A 17,825-nucleotide genomic window follows, 5' to 3' on the forward strand; every position below is an offset into this window, starting at 1 on the left:
CTGGATTTCAGTTGGTAGAATATTTTCTAGTTCTTGGAAACACGGACTTTACTGCTTCAAAGCACATGCCTACTTTGGAATCCACCCATTTTACATTGATAGAGATTCAACTTAACAAGGCATTACTTGACTTACATCTGCAGAGTTTTGTGTCCTCCGTAAGAATTCTAACCCGATTAATGTTGTTAAAGCTGTATCTAATGCGAGTTATGGTTCGTATTGGGCACATTTTCATGAAAATTATTATCTTTAAGGCACCATTATATTTGATTATGTATTTAGCCAGTGAACCATTTTTATGAAGTAACCATGCTATTGCCCGATTTGCATGGTTTAACATACCCTGTCCTATATAATGCTTATTTAAGGTAAATGGCAGATACTGAGCAGTTACTTGACCATAACTCACACTTTCTCTTAAAATATTGTGCATGCATGTTGTATCCAGTGCAAGGACGTAAATATTTATTGAGGTATTTCATTTTTAGGTGGTGGATCATTATGAGAACCCCAGGAATGTTGGCTCTTTGGATAAGAATGCAAAGAACGTTGGGACAGGTTTAGTTGGGGCTCCAGCCTGTGGTGATGTCATGAAATTACAGGTGAGTGTTTAAGATCAAACAATTCTGGTTTCTTAATATTTTTCATTACCTGATCATAATTTGTTCACTCTAGAGATTGGTGCATTTGTATTGTGACTGAAAGTGGTGTCTGTGCTTTGGGACTTTTTTTCTTGCAAGAAAACCTGGACTTTATGGGGAGATAGACTTGTTTTTTTTGTTCAGGAGCTTACATGTAGGAAATGGCGGGTTTAGTAGGTGAGCCCACCTTTCCTTTTTTTAAGGCGTGGTAGTTGGAAGAATCTCCTACTACGAAACTGGTTAATGGTATGAGGGCACAGATTTTCTAGGAAAGCCTCTTTTTGTATTTTTTTGTTTTGGACATTTGTTCAACTTCTTGGTATGAAGCACAAATATCGGATATTACAGTTGTGTTTGGGTATGTAACATGTCCACTTTCCGCTTGTAAATCCCAACCTGGAATTTTACATGCACATAGCTTTTACAGATGTGAAAGTTTGGTCACTGGTGACCGTTCTGTTTTTGCATACTTTAGGTTGGAGTTGCTTCTAGGCGTTTCTGAGCTGGTCTGCATTGAGTCTGCAAAACTAAATCCACAGATTGAATTACCTGGTAACTTGCTTTATTAGCATAGGAGTGAAATATTAATTCAAAATACAGTCCATGCATAATTTCAAACTTGCACTGCAGCAGTCCTCTGGCAGTCAGAAGTGTTGGGTTGTTTTGGAACTTGAATGATTCTGCTACAAACAATCTCCTTTCTGAATCTGCTCTAGCCTAGCTCGTCTTCCAGAGAGGGTACTGATATATGATTGATTGTGCCACCCTACTGTTTGCCACTAGATTGACATTTGAGTGAATCTGAGCTAGTTGTACCAGCCTTTCAATAGCAGATCTGTCATATGTCTCCTCCTCTGACCTACTTGCCCTTTAAAGGAGATTCTGCTATATGATTGACTTCCTCAATCTTACCAACCTTTCAGGGACAGTATTGACACTTGACTCTCATTCAACTGTCTTTTAGAATCGATCCTATGTCACTGTATTCTCGTACCCTTTTACTCGTGATGACTCCTTCAGCCGGACTTATGTGCTTCTGGGACCTTGAGGTTAAGAGTCAGTCTAAGCATATTCGATTCTCATGTGTAATAAGCCATGACTGACTACAGTTACTGCTGTGAGTGCTCTGGCCACTGACTGTTCCCCAACCATACCAACCACTTGGTACCAAATTGAAGTGAAGCAATAACAAATGCAGTAAAATACAAATAATGCTTTTAACCTATACGTATTGGCTAAACAAGAGCATGGATTACTAACATTAGATACAAATTACAACCGTGGGCATTGCATTTCCATTTTTCTTTTGTGCTTGGCTAATTTATTTTCTTACAGCCTTGTAGAATAAAGAAAACACTTAGAACCAGGCCACCAGCAATGCGATTTCAAAATCTGTAGATTTTTAGAACTTGTAAGGGACGTTGTCACTGGCAAATAAATTTGGTAACCCACAGGATTACCCTCTGCCTGTACCAGGTTCACAAAGATCTTGTTGGTTCCAACACCATTAAACAACTTAAAACTGTAGCAAAACACCTAGGGCGATCAGTATATCAAAATTTTACTTTGGTGTACGTTTATGCACTTAAAATCCAAAATTAACTTGCTATTATAGAAAATACATTCAAATGATTCTTTCATGTAACTTTCTGGTATCATCTCGTATACTATATGCATTCAAGCTTTAATGTCAAAGCGCTTCGTCAAGATGGATGTGAAGTACCATAAACAAATCTGAGTCTAGGGTTTTCTCATTCTCGTATAGCTTTTGGTAAAAATGTTTAAATACCTCACGAACACCAGACTCCGACTCCTTTAGTGACCCATCTGTATCTTTAATTTTATCAATCTTGATTTGCATCTGTTTTTGCCGTAGTCTATTGGCCAACACCGTCCCCACCTGTTCCCCATATTCAAAACATTCCCTTCGGAAAGTCTGGTATTTAGCAGCTGTCTCATCGGCATATTGCTGAAAGATTAGAGACCTCTGTTTAGCTAAATTATTTTATACTACAGAAACGTCAGACCGATCTTTAATCTTCTGGGCCAACTCGCACTCCAAAAGGCTTAGCTCTAGCATACCTTGTTCGAATTTATGTCTGTGTTGCGCTTCCGTATCACAAATCTTAGGGTTTCCCCCCTTACACCAGCCTTAAAAGTATCCCAAACAACTGTATCTGGAGCCGAGCCTTTATTAACTGAAAAAAAACCTGGAAACCAAGATTTAATATGATCCCGATATTCCTCATCTAATAATAGCTTCCTATCGAAAGTCCAATTAGATCTTAGAGATGGCGCAGCAGACATCTCAGATTTTAACACAAGGGGGTTGTGATCCGAGATTAATTTCGGCAATATAGTAATAGTAGCTTTCTCCAAGATGGGAGATGAAGCCAGTATGTAGTCAAGCCGAAACAGTTTATTGTGGGGAGCAGAATAATAAGTGCTGCCCTGCTGTGCTTTATTAAGTCGACTCCAAGCATCGTAAAGACCCTGCTTCCTTGCTAAATTACATAAGGATTTAAAAACTCTTGGTTTTCGTCCCACATATATTGAGCCTAAACTTGTATTGGCTGACTCGTCTATATGTATATTAAAATCCCCACAGAGTATAACAGGTTGGGGCCACAGGGCAAGTTCCAAATAGAGAAAATCATACATTTCAGGTTCATCCAAGTTAGGCCCATAAATAGTACATATAGTTACTACCTCCATATTACCAAACAGTGCCTCAACAATCACCCACCTACCGTTTTTATCCTCCTTATATTTCTTGCAGGACAAAACCCCCAATTTGCAGAGAATTGCCACACCTCTGGTATTTAAAGATTGCTTTGAGCAAGCAATCGGCTCCATCCCCATTCTTTTGAGCCATGCCCTGTTTGCCCAGGCAATATGCGTCTCCTGGAGGCAAAGGATGTCCCAAGAGAAACCTCTGGCTATCTTTTCCAAAACCTGCCTCTTTTTAAAGTCATTCAGCCCACATCTATTTAGGGTACATAATAAGTGTTTTCATTTTGTGCCTTGGGGATTTAACTTTAAGCCATTTAATCCTGCTACAAATATGGACCCGGCCACATATCGGATAAACATCATTTTGATTTGTTTCAAAAGAAATAGCCTTTTGTTTCAAACATAGTAACAATAACCCAGACATCAATGCTGATTTTTCTTTACAACCCCCATCACCACCCCCCAACACCACCCCAGCCCCATCCTGCTGCCACCCACCCTTACCCTTCCCATGAAGCACATGGACAATTGTCCCAATAGATGATGAGTCGAGCTGCCACCTCACCCCCCCACGACCCCCTATACCACATCAGAAATGTGACCGGTCCGTACCCAACTTATCCTAACTAGTCATGGATCGGTCAATAATAGAAAAAGGCATTTTAGATCCCTGCCAATCAGATTCAGTATCTCTGAAAAAATTAATAAAACAGGAGTTCGGTAAGTCCCATAAATCATATCAGTCCCAAGCTCCGTGACCACAGAAAGAGAGACAAAAAAGCCAGAAAGACAGAAAAAATCGGCTATAGCTTATGCAAAAATTTCTTGGCAGTACGTTCTTCAGTGAACACTGATGGCCGTCCCTTAACAATGATTTTGCGCTGAGCCGGATTTTGTAGAAAAACCTGTGCTCCTTTTTCCTGGAACTTCGGGATTAGCTGTCGGAGTCTCCACCTAAGGTCCACCGTTGCCTGGCAAAAATCCTGACGCACGAAAAATTCACAGCCCATAGCATGGGCTTTCTTAGTAGGGCAGGCCAAATCAAAAAAAGCTTCTCGGGCCAAAAAATGATTTAGTGAGATTAAAATAGCTCTGGGGAAAGGGCTTTCTTGAGCCGACTGTTTCCTCTGGAAAAATGGAAATCGGTGGGCCCTCTGGACCTCTACCTTCCAGACCCAACTAGTAACTTCGGGAAAAGCCTCAGAGAGAAGTTCCGCAACAAACTTCCGGGGGTCTGCACCTTCCTTTCCCTCCGGAACCCCAAGAATTCTAAGGTTGTTGCGTCTTAACCTATTTTCCATGTCCGTCATTTTCCATAGATGATCGTCCCTATGAGCGTTCAGTGCCATAATTACTTTTTTCTGAGACACCACATCATCCTCTAATGTGGATATCCGATTTTTCGCTTCCCCAATTCTTATGGCAGTATCAGCACATGATTTGGCAACCCTGCGTAGAGAATTCTGTAGCTTTTTTTAGCGCGTTCTGAGTGTGAAGGCTTTCCGCTTGCGCCTCCGCCCTATGCGCCATGATGACATCGTAAATAGTATCGAGCGTAATTTTCCGGTGCTCGCGTTCAGAAGGATCAAGGGTACCAGCTACTTGTGGCGCTGTAGGAGGATGGATATTTATTTGAGGGTTTGGCGAGTCTTGGTATGCCCAGTTTGAGGACTCATCAGACCCATGTAGGCTTCCCATAGCAGATAGTTGCCCATGAGCATCGTCCATAGATATTTGCTTCAGTTCGGCTACCAAGTCTTCACCGTCCTCTCCCCCTGAGCTGCCCTCGCCTAGCCACCCTTTCACCAAACTTTCAGCTGAGGAGCGATCAGACCGAGGAAAAAAAGTCATCTCCAATTGAGTTTGTCCTGAGCTTCTGTGCTGCAACCCTCAAATTGCGCAGCACCCAGTGGTGATACAGAATCCCCCGCAGGTCCCCCACGCTCTTCATTACTCAATCCATCAGTAATATTCATACCTGTAGGGGTCAGGTGTGCATCTCTGGAAACGCCTTCACTTTGCACAATTTTCGGGGTCATCAGTGCTTGCAGCGGGACTACAGCTCCCATAATGCCGTTTCCAGGTAATTCAGCGTGAGGTACCGCATTCTGACAACGAACCTCCGCCCCGGTATCCTAACTTCCGAAACAGAGAGCGGGACCAAAGATTGCGGGGTACTGGTATGTGTCTCAGGTAATACAGCGTTCTGTGACTAGTTCTTGTCCCCCCGAGCTTTGAGGAAAACGGACGGAACTTTAAGCTGAGCGTCCCCAGGGAGGGGGTTGTGCCCTTCCCTTGTGCTTTTACCGGGATCTGTGTGGGCTGTATAACCCCCCCCCCCCCCCTCCCCCCGCATCGCTGCAGGTGCTTTTCGAGCTGGAGCAGATCCGGTGGCAGGGCGCACTTTCGCCGGCGGGATAAGCGGCTTGGAACGGGAAGCCCGGTGCAGTCCCTTGGAAGGCATGGAATCCTGTAATCGGGGCTTCAACTCAGAAAGAGATGCAGATTTCCCAGCCAGACGGGGACATCGGCGGTATAGAAAAAGCTCTTTATAAGAATACAGCAGTCGCCAAAGCATCACGGGGATCGAGGCAGTATCGTTTTGTCAGGTACTCATTCAAAGATCAGGAGTCCGGGAGGGAGAGCAGCTCGCTCAAACGGCCAAACGCTTAGCGCCATCTTGCTTCGTCAACCCACAAATCTGAGTCTAAAGAAAAAAATGAAAATGCATACCTCCGATTGTATCTCCGAGATTAGTGTTGTACCATAAAGCTTAAAATACACATGACTGCCTAATCAGTCTTTACATTTTATAGTATTTTTTATTCTGTGTGGCTTAAAGAAAACCATCTACTCTGTCGGTGAGACCACAACGGTGCCCATTTGCTTCATGATTTGGATTTCTGTTTGTAGCGTTTTTATTTGCATTTGCCTCAAGTGCCAATTGGTTCACGTGTTCCAAAATTTGAAAGCACAGTATAGGCCGCTGAGCATTGTGGTGATCTCATAATTTTTATATTGTCACTGTCACCTTAGTCAAGGTGACTAATAGCTGAGAATGTTTTCACACACATGCAATGTTGGAAGGGGTTATGCCCTTAAATGGCAGGTAGTAACTGTAGAACCATCAATTTACCTGGCATGTTTCCAGTTACCTTGAAGTCCGCTTAGTGTTATCTTGACTTTCTGCTCAGTTTTGACAACACAGTAACCCCCTAGAATTAAAAAGAACTATCACAAATTGCCCTGTCTTTTTTAAATTTTCTCAGCATGGTCTGCATGCATTACATTTGTTCGTAACTACCTAAGTGCATTGAGAACAATTCATGGACCGAAATATCTTTATTCAGTATGGCAGTTCTTGAAGCATTGAGGAAATATGAAAAAACTCTATCAGGACCTATATTACTTTAACAGAGACTTAAACAAGTTCTCACCTGCCAACCATGATAAATTGATTAAAAAATTTAAACAAAATAAAGTATTATTTAATAACCATTTTTATTTTTTCCACTTTTTTTCAATTGAGTAAGATCCATTTAGAAAGTAACATCCATTATTTTATAAACACTTCACATACATATTCATTTAGTGATATACAAAGCAGAAAACACTTATTTTTAAATGTACATAACCCCGTCACTAATATAGCTCAGAACAAATCTCTCATCATACACTCAAACATACATCAGTCATACTCGTACTAATAAAATAGCAATGAACATTTAGAGGTTTGGCACAGTCCCCCAAGATAATGAAGGGAGAGAGACAGCAATTGGCACAGTTCTTTTCTGATGGTGCTGGGTCTCTTGGGACCTCTCCTCTAGATGGATAGGGTAGGCCTACGCGCGTTTCGGTGGGGAGCCACCTTCTTCAGGGCCACCAACAGGAGGGGCAACAAGCCCTAAAATGGGACGGGGTTTTCTGGATAACAAAGTAAACAGTTAAAATGCTAGTCAGAATAGTGATGTTCAGGAGCAATCTTGTCTGTCTAGTCGACCCAAGGGCAATCAGCGTCCTTTCGTATTTACGAGAGTAATGAATTTGCTAGTCCAAATACGTGTGAGGACTTCTTCAGTCAAATATTTAGTTCCGCGCAATCCGCTGTATGGTTACAGCCAGGGCGATCCGATCTCAATGCTGCTTGGGATTACCTCCTTTCGTATTTGCGAAAGTAGTGAATTTGCTAATCCAAATGCGTGTAAGGACTTCTTCAATCAAGTATTTAGTTCCGCGCAGTCCGCTGTATGATTACAGCCAGGGCGGTCAGGTCTCAATGCTGCTGAGGATTACCTCCGATTACTGCAGAGTGTCGATCTGGGTCATACATCACCAGGAGGAAATTCATGAATATCTTTATTCAGTATGGCAGTTCTTGAAGCATTTGTAATAATAAATAAGCGCTATAAATTATCTTTTTCTGGTCATATTGAGAATTTTAGCAATCTGTAGGCTATTACATAACAAAAACTGGTCTCAAGGTTTTTATTAATTTTACTTTTTTAATTAAAACCTTACTTTCCTTGGGGGCGTGGCCGTGCCGGCGAGCAAGATGGCCGCTTGACTTCGTAGCTCCGGCGCCCGATCACTTTTCCGCTGCCTCATCTATTGTGCCCAAAACATCTCCACTCTCACCGGAACTGATGCTGGGAGTGACGGACTGCTAAACGTGCCGATTGCGATCTCATATGGTGCCCGCTGTGCCGAGATTGAAACAAGCTCGCTCCCAGGCCCGACACGGCCCTCGGAGGCCCGAGACGACAAGGGTTTCGGGTGAGCCTGAGGGCAGGGCCCGGAGAGCGCGAGGTGGACTGAGACTAACTCTCATCTACGCTGGCTTGCAGCAATGGGTAAATCGGCCCAGACGTGTGAAAAAACGTGCGGATTTCTCCTGCTATGATCTCGGCTGATCAGAAGATGCTCCCTGGCGGAGAACGATCTGAGAGGTAGGAGGTGCCATTAGATCTAGGCAGCCCTTCCTCCCCCAAGGATATCCACAGTGCCTGCTCTGGTGGCGGTGGGCCTCATCACACTCCATTGTTACTCCTGCATTCCTTCTCTGCTACACTGGTGGACTGGAGGCGGTGGTGACATACTGTGACCTACAAAGAGCGCTGCCACAGGATATTTGGGCCCTACACCTCTCCACTTTCACTGGCCTGTGACGGCCTGGAGACGGCCATTTGCTACTCTGACTGCCTGTTGTTCCTGTGACGTGTAACCCCTGCCCCCCCCCCCCCCCCACCATATTCCATAACTTGACGACAGAGGTTGCCCCATGACCTTTCTGCGCTGAGACCTGTGCGCTGGGGGTGACACGTGATGCGCCTGGCACCATGCACATTGAGATTCGCATTGGGTGCTACAATACCTGCTCCCGACTGAATAAAATGAGGCGCACATACCCCAAAGAGCGCCAATTGAATTTTGAGGCCGGGAAGACTCCTAGGCGTGAGGAGACTGAGGGCATCACTGAGACTCCGCCGCATCAATTAGAGGGAACTGCCGCAATCATGGCTGAATTGCGGGCCGGCTTTCAGGCAATCAATCCCCTCTTGGTCACCCTTACTACACGTCTGGATGACATTCATGGACGCTTGGAGGCACAAGATACACGGATTGGGGGTGCCGAACAACGCATCTCCGCATAGGAGGATGCGCAACCCACTGTACAGAAGCGGCTTGAGAGGGCGGAAAGCCTGCTTAAACAACTTGCTACCAAGGCGGAGGACTTGGAAGTGCGCTCCCTCAGAAATAATATCCGCATTGCGGGAGTTGCCGAGTCCACAAACACTGGCCCCATGGCTAAATTTGTGGAGACGGTCCTTGTTGATGTTTTTGAAAGGGAGGCCTTTTTTGACACCTTTGCAGTGGAGCGAGCACACCGCACTTTGGGGGCCCCGACTGGTGCCAGGCGAGTCTGATCATTGACCAGATCCTTAATTACCAAGATCGAGACACTGTGCTGCGGCTATCACAGGAGAAGGGTTCGCTCAGTTTCCAAGGATCTGACATTGCATTATTCCCTGATTTTACACCACTTGTGCAAGATGCGCGTCTGAAATATGTATATTAAGTGTACTCTCCAAAAAGCAAATCTCAAATACGCAATGTTATATTCAGCTCGTCTTCGCATACTGGGGGTAACGCCCATCTTTTCGATACCCCTGAAGACTCCGCTAAGTTTTAGAAACATCAGAATGTGCCCAAACTGCATAAACATAGTGGAGATCACGGTCCTGATGATTAATACCTGAAGGCCGCTTTGTGATCCAGGGTGAGCTTGATGTAATCTTGTTGCTCGATGGGGTGGGGACAGGGCCTGCAATCTAAGCCTGAATCAACAATGAAACGTTGCAAATGGTTTGTGGGCCGTGAATGCACTTTGCAGGATTGCCCTGCTTCGAACATTCCTAGTTACTGAACAGTGACACATTGGGTGAAACTAACTTAGCGTTTTCTTACGCCTTCCTTGCATAGATGGCGCCTTTGGAGTGTTGCCTAACCCCCTCAGGATGTTTTCCTGTCTTCTTCTTCTTTCCCTCTCCCCTCTCTCTTGTCCCTCTCTCCTCTCTGTTGAACTTCGTTTGGGATCCACCGGGTGCTTTCTTTTGTGTATCCGATGTGGGTGGTGGGAAGGGGTGGGATTGTTTATTATAGTTATTCGTTTGGTTTGTTATTGGTGCAAAGTAGCGTTTTTGTACATTGCTGGTGGTGTGATTCTTCAATATTTGCATAGCACAACACAGCGTGCTGCACAGATTAGGACTCCCCCTGGTGAGTGCAACACTGGTTTATGACTTCAGTGTCTTATCTTGGAACGTGAGAGGGCCCTCTAATCTTAGGAAGGGGCGTCCGGTTCTAGCTGATCTGTTATGCTATTCAACTAGCCTTTCTCCAAGAGACACACTATGCACCGCTCCCGGTGCATGGATTTGCATCCTCATGGGGCAGTCACCGTTTTTTTTTCTAGATATAGCTCGTACGTCCGGGGAGTGTGTATATTAGTCCATCGTTCTCTTCCTTTTCAGATCTCGGAGGTGGTGACAGACTATGAGGGCAGGTATATTTTGGTGCTGGGCTCATTGGGGGGGGGGAAGAGTCACTTCTTTTAATTAATGTATATGCTCCAAATGTAGATACCACTGACTTTTATTTTCCTAAGCTTACTGCACAGATTGAACGCCTTGCTGCAGACAACATACTCTTGGGTGGGGATTTTTAGCTCTCATTGGACCCCATGACAGACACTACTGGTCCAGGGCGCCTCACGAAACCCCATGCAACACGGGTCCTTACCACATTATTGCAGTCCGCATGTCTGACGGATCCTTGGTGCGCGAGGCTTCCAACGGTTCGGAACTATACCTTCTTTTCGGCCCCTCATGGATCCTGGCCCCGAATGGACCATTGGTACCTCACACCACGGCTCTATTGGAGGTCAAGACGATTGACTACCTGTCACGGACATTGTCCGACCATGCTCCTGTTGTCCTCGCACTGGTATTCCCGATGATCCCTAAACCACCCCTATGGAGGTTTTATTCTTCCGCCTTGCTCGATTTCAGTTTTTCACGCTGAAGTAGGTGATGCCATTTGGGAATACTTCCTGCTAAATAAGGGGACGGTGACTTCCCAATCCATACTATGGGACGCCTTTAAAGCGTATATACGGGGGAGGGGTTTATATCCCCAAGCACGCAGGGGTATTGCGCTCCATTTGGAGAGATATAGAATTTGTGGAGCAGAAACTAAAGGATATGGACACACTGGCACAGACTTCGCCCCAGTCATTACACAAAAGTGCAACATTGTTGACCGAATTCACAGACTTCGCTTCCAGAGAAGTTAAATATCTCTGCAAATTTGCGATGGCGTGCGCATACAGAGGGGGCAAAAGACCAGACTGGACACTTGCCCGACTGCTCACGCCTCATTACCAGTCTGTTTATCACGCACTTAGACATGGGCATTTGTACAACATTGACGAAGGGGATGGACATCACTGCTGCTTTCCTCTTACTATACTCCGTTATACAAAACGTGCAACCCCCCAAATGGGCAAGCCCTGGCGGATTATCTACAAGAGGTAGCTATGGTCTGGCTATAAGAGGCCTCCCCGACAGATGTAGATGAAATTAAACAAGCAATTGGAGAATTTGCCTACAGCCGAGCTCCCGGCTCCGATGGTCTATCGGGGGAGCTCTATAAAGCTTATCAACGCGAGTTAGCCTCGCGATTGCTAGAAGTCTACGATGAGGCCCTGCAGAATAGATCCCTCTCCCCAACTATGCTTGAAGCTATTGTTGCTGAAGCCCGGGAAATCACCACGCCACTGTACATCCTACAGACCGCTGTCTTTACTTAATAATTACTACAAGACTTTAGCCAAGATATTGGCTACCTATCTAGCGCTGCTGGTTGATGCTATACTGTGCCCCTTTCAAGCGGGCTTTATCCCCAGTAGAGCCACCACGCTCAACCTGCGGGCAATTTTTTCAGTGATGAACCAAATAGAGCCTACTTTGCTGGCTGCGGTCTTTTCACTTGTCGCTGAGAAGGCCTTCGATTCACTAGCGTGGCCTTTCCTATATGCGCTGATGCAGAAACTGAGTATTCCAATCGTTTTTTTGTAAATTTGGTACGACTTCTGTACTCTGCCACGATTGCCCACCTAAAGTTAAATGGTAACTCCATTTTCTTTGACACGTGGCACTAGACAAGGGTGCCCCCTCTAGCCCCTGTTATTTATTATGGGCATGTATCCCCTGGCAAGACACATTCAGGAGAGACCCCTTCACCGTGGCTTACAATTCCGCACGGGACCCCTTGCCGCCTCATTTTATGCGGACGACGTTATGTTCGTGCGGAAACCAGGGGGAATCTGTCTCCGCGGTTGCGTGAGGTGGTCCGGTTTGGAGTATACGCTCGGCTGGTCATTAATTGGACAAAGTCGGAGATTTTTCCTCTGATGCCAGCCACCACCCAGGAAGATTTTGAATTTCCCCTTGAAGTGGCGTACCCATCCCCCAAAATACCTTGCCATTTTTTTGCACTGCAATGCAGCTGAGGTGATTCGCCTCGTTGCTCAAGTTCATTTCACATATTACTGGTACCATCCTGATGCTCGACTCTAGTGTATTAAGCCGGAGAGATCCCTGATACATCCCAATCCATTATCCGCTATATTACCGTAGTGCCTGCCCTGATGCCCTACTGAAACTCAGACGCTACCCACCACCTACTGGGCGTAGACAAAACTACAACGGTATTTACAGGCTGACTTTCTATATTCGGCACATATGCCATTAGCAGATAACCCGTAGCTGCCCCCCTCCACCGAAACCCTTACCCAGTGTACATTGACTAAACATGGACTCCGGACGGTTGGTGACTTGTTCAAAGACTCATGCTTGCGATTCCAGATGCGGTAAGGGAAGCGGCGGACTTTCCCCCTCTTACGTTAGTCATAGCTTCATCGGACGGATCTCATTTGGTTTCACAACTATCTTCTCTGCCTAGCTCTTCGACCCGTGGCTGGCGCCAAGGCACGTGCAGCCAGGGAGCGGCATTTGGGTATTCCAATTTCTGATTAAAATATGGCAATATTGCTGTGCACAGACGTGTTATATCTCGTATAAGTATCGTCCTAAGCTCTTACATTTGAGATATCTACACCCAGCTTATTTAACCCCGCAACTATTGGCCAAGGTGGATGCCAGGACCCCACAGAAGTGCGCTCGGTGCGCCACTGCAAATGACGATTTCTCCCATGGAATTGCGGGCTGATTCTGGCGTCTTGGGATGAGATCTTTCGGCACGTATCCCTCATGGTAGAACAGACTCTACACCCTCCACCATTGATAGCATTACTGCGCTAGCGAAAGACATTTTTTAAAACCAATTATTCCTCATTTTGGTATTTGGGTTGAATATAATTTATTTTACCTGGATTTTAACCGCGCTGGGATCGCGCACGCTGCCCCCCACTTGCATCTTAAAACTTCGCATTGGCGAATAACTCGCCGCTTTTAGAGCGGGCCCCGGATCACCTAGGACGCCATATTCGGTGAGGAAGCGCCGTTTTTCGGCGCCATCTTCGTCAGCAGCGCTCTAGCGCTCACGCGCTTGGGAGGAGAGCCTTCATAAGCAGGTCATGAGGAAGCGCAGCAGTAACGCGCCGGAGGAGCGCCAGAGGAAAGCCCGTTTGCGCCCGTTCGCGCACGATCGGGCCTCGGGCCTAGACACTCTGCTCAGGTAAGAGTCTATACCCGTGATGACCTTCTAGCATTCAAGGGACCTACCATTCCCCGATGCTTACATACGCTAGATCTGACGAAAGGCCACCGAGCATGCAATCATTGCCCTTTTCAAGCATCGGAAAAGGTTTTTGAGGAGTCTAAACAGACCACAATCTTGAGGATGGCCCTACTTAACTGTCGATCCCTGCCTGGACATAAAGAGGAAATTTCACTCTTAATCTCCCTCGGAGATCTCGACGCCCTGTTTCTTGTGGAGACTTGGCTGGGGGAACATTCTGGCCCTGATCTGGTCGAGGCACTACCCCCAGGATACATAGTACAGCATAAAGACCGTCCAGGGAGGGTAGGAGGAGGGATTGCAATTATCCATAGGGAGAGTATAAGTTGTCGACTACAGGACACCAGGATCCAGGGATGTGAAAGCACACATTTCACCCTCCACCCCTCATGTGAGAGCTCGGTAGCAGGGATGTTGATCTATCGACCACCAGGCCCCCTCGGCACATTTCACGAAAGTCTGCTGGAGGCAGCGATAGGAGGTGTCTGCACGGTCACGAATTTCCTGCTATTAGGAGATTTCAACCTCCATTTTAACAAGCTAGGAGATAGGGCAGCGAAAGACTTAGAAAAAGATTTAGAGAGCTATAACCTCAATCTTAAGGTTCGGCGCCCTACGCACAAGTCAGGAAATGCCCTCGACCCCATTTTTACTAATACGGCGAATATAACAGTCCTGGAGCCTTATCCTGTCCCCTGGTCGTATCACTCGGTGATTCCTTTTCACTGGAGAATTTCCAGGACGACTACTACCACTTCCTCAAACAGAGGACTAATAAGAGCTTGGACAAAACTCGACATGGACGAATGGAAGGGACTGTTAGAAAGCACTAAGCCACTGGACAATCCTAATTTGGAAGGGGCTGTCCATAGTTTTAATCAGTGGATTACCCAATCCCTAGATAAGCTTTTACCGAAAAAAACCCTCAACAATCAGGAAGGGAGAGCTGAAACACCCATGGTTCACCTCAGATTTAAGATCACTAAAACAAGAATGCAAAAGGGCAGAACGCCACTGGCGGAAGGATTTTAGCGTGGAAAGTAAGATTAGTTATAAAGCCACACTGAAGAAATACAAAACTACTCTTACTACCACTAAAACTGCATTTTTTGCGAATAAAATCGAATCCGCCGCCAATGCCCCTAGGGAAATGTTTAAGATTGTAAAGCTCCTGACGAAAACCCCAGATCCCCCCGTAAAAGCAGATGAGCAGGACACAAGATGTGACAATATGGCAAACTATTTTCAGACTAAAATACTAAAAATTCTTGAGACGATCCCGGTATTGGACCCGGCCTCACATCATAGGGTACCTCCTTCGGAGGAAAGAACTGATTGTCCAACACTCTGAGTTTGCCCCCCTCACGGAAGAGCTTCTCCCCTCTCTGATGAGTATAAAAAGTGGATCTCCACGAGATCCAGCTCCCATGGCAATACTCAACCAGGCACTTCCAACCATCAGTAAACCGGTAATTAAGATGGTCATCACCTCCCTGGAATTGGCTACGGTACCAAAGGTATGGAAGGTGGCCATGGTGAGATCCCTGATTAAAAAGCCGAACCTCGACCCAGGAGACCTGGCGAATTATCGCCCGATATCCTTGTTACCTGGGATGGGGAAACTAACCGAAAAATTGATAAACACCCAATTGGCGGCATTTCTGGAGAAATACAAGCTTCTCCATCCATCCCAGACGGGGTTCAGGAAGGGACAAGGCACTGAGACAGCATTGTTGAGGGTGGTAGAAGAGGCCAGAGGGATTTTGGATGCAGGTGGCAGCGCGGCCATTATCCTTCTGGACCTCAGTGCCGCCTTCGACACGGTAAGTCATCACCTGTTGCTGGCGCGACTTCGAAATATTGGGGTATCCGGGAAAGCCTTGGAATGGCTGAGATCCTTTCTTGAGGAAAGATATTTTCAGGTGTTTGAAGGGAACAACTGCTCTCGCCTTCTTCCGCTACAATGTGGGGTACCACAGGGGTCGTCCCTCAGCCCCACACGGTTTAATGTCTACATGGCCCCGTTGGCGGAATTAGTAGCTCCGTTTGGCATCCAGCTAATAAGCTACGCGGACGACACCCAGCTGGTGTTTTCCCTGCAGCAAATAGATGCCCCCCTGAACAACTTGGCTAATTGTTTGGAGGTGGTGGTAAATTGGATGAACTCGTCTCAGCTCAGACTTAACGGAGGAAAAACTGAGCTGATGCTTTTAGGAAAGCAGGATATTCCCGAATGCCTAGCTTGGCCGGCGTGTATGGGTGCCATACCACCGCCCAAGCCGGAAATAAAGAGTTTAGGCTTCTGGCTTGACAACGCTTTGTCCTTCGATACGCAGGCCAGAAAGACGTCTGCAGTCTGTCATGGGATACTTAAATCCCTGCGCAAAATCCTGCCCCAACTTCCCGAAAAAGCAAGGAAGACCGTAGTTCAGTCCTTGGGTTTTATCACAAATTGACGACGGGAATGCCATTTATCTTGGGGCACCGGTATCCACTTTTAAGACCTTACAAGTGGCGCAGAACTATGCTGCCAGAATTCTGACGGGAACTAGTCGGTATATGTCGGCGAAGCCAGCTTTAAGATCACTCCATTGGCTCCCGGTGAGGGAACGGGTGCGATTTAAATCCCTATGCATCACTTACAAAATCATGCATGGAGAAGGCCCCTCCATTTTGGAAAATTTGATAAGTCCCTACAAGCCCCAACTTAATCTCCGTTCAAGTGAACACAATTTGGCAATTATTCCCAGAATAAAACGAGCCCGCAAGCAGCAAGAGAATGGAATGCCCTCCCATGTAATCTGAGGCAGGAACAGACCTTCCTTCAGTTCAGGAAGAAACTTAAAACCTTTTTATTCCCTAGAAACTAGCTTGTAGTAGTAATGCAGATCGGATCAGCCCAGGGTTACTGTTTGCCAAGAGCGCTGGGATGCCTACGGGTAGCCATGCGCTATATAAGTGATTTTACATTACATTTTACATTACATTACATTATGGTCCTCCTTTGAAGAAAAGTATAAGAAGATTTATGGCAATCACTCTATTAATCGCAAAACAACCAATTTCTATACATTGGGGCAGGGCACACACCGATGGTTAGGGCCTGGCTCTGTGATTTAATTCACTGTGACACGAGTGACTCATACGCCACACTGCTGCCACCAACCTCATGTCCGCTTGACATTTGGCAACCATTGAAGACCTACCTACTGACATATCCCCTGGACGGTGACTGAATCCCTTTAGTAGCTGTATTCGGAAGATGTATTTCACTGGGAGATTGAAATGTGTGCGGAATGCTACCGACTATTGCGATTGTAAGAATATTTACTTGCTTCGAATCACTGCCAAAACTGTAAAAGCAATTGTATTTGCTAAAGTCCGCTATGAGTATGACTGTCATCACCTTTGAAGGATGCTCTCTTTACCTTGTTTAATGTTGTGTTATGCCCTTGGTTAATATTGACTATTTTTATTAATATTTAAGCCAGTTTCCATATGTCAAATGCAACAAAATGATGGACGGAGTGTTGAAACTTTTCAACCACTCACCCCCAGCCAAGAGATCTGAGTTTAATCCAGCATTCTTTTGCTCACTATGCCACCCCAGCTAGCCTGGCTGATTAGGGTTAATAATACCCGGAAACCGATCCCAGGATGTTCGTTTCCTGTCCAGGTAGGACCTGGCTTGGCAGTTCAGGCTGAATGTTCCCCTGAGAAGCAGGGTCAAGACTGATTTGCATAGGGCTGGGTCTAAACTGGGGTGGCATGGTGAGCAAAAAATGATGGATTTAACCCAGATCTCTTGACTGGGGGTGAATGTATGATTTATTTAGCATTCCATCCATTTGTTGGCGTAGACTTAAATGCAAAAAAAGGGTCGCCCCTACTTCAGATTATTAAAATACATTGCGTCACTGTTCGTTCACCTCGCACTACATCCCTAATTAAGCAGGAGGTCGATACAGATGGCAATTGGAGCACCAGTTTCATTGCACAAGGTACTTTTTTTTTTTTTTATATGCACGGGCAGATTAAGTGATTTGCCTACAATCGCAGGATGTTAAGCTGATGCAGAGTTGAGCCTGGTTCCCCTTGCTTAATGCAACTGGTGTTCATGTAACGTGCTTC

At 45.9% G+C, this 17,825-nt stretch overlaps 1 protein-coding gene across 1 annotated transcript in view; it reads left to right on the forward strand.

The window, feature by feature from the left end:
- ISCU (iron-sulfur cluster assembly enzyme) overlaps positions 1-17,825 on the forward strand; it is a 106,350-nt gene that overhangs the window by 17,629 nt on the left and 70,896 nt on the right. The window contains exon 2 of the mRNA XM_085636100.1: positions 489-602. Within this exon, the coding sequence (XP_085492226.1) occupies positions 489-602 (114 nt within the window). The remainder of the gene's footprint in view (positions 1-488; positions 603-17,825) is intronic.

Source organism: Triturus cristatus, chromosome 11 (genome assembly GCF_964204655.1).
Source record: "Triturus cristatus chromosome 11, aTriCri1.1, whole genome shotgun sequence".
NCBI lineage: Eukaryota > Metazoa > Chordata > Amphibia > Caudata > Salamandridae > Triturus > Triturus cristatus.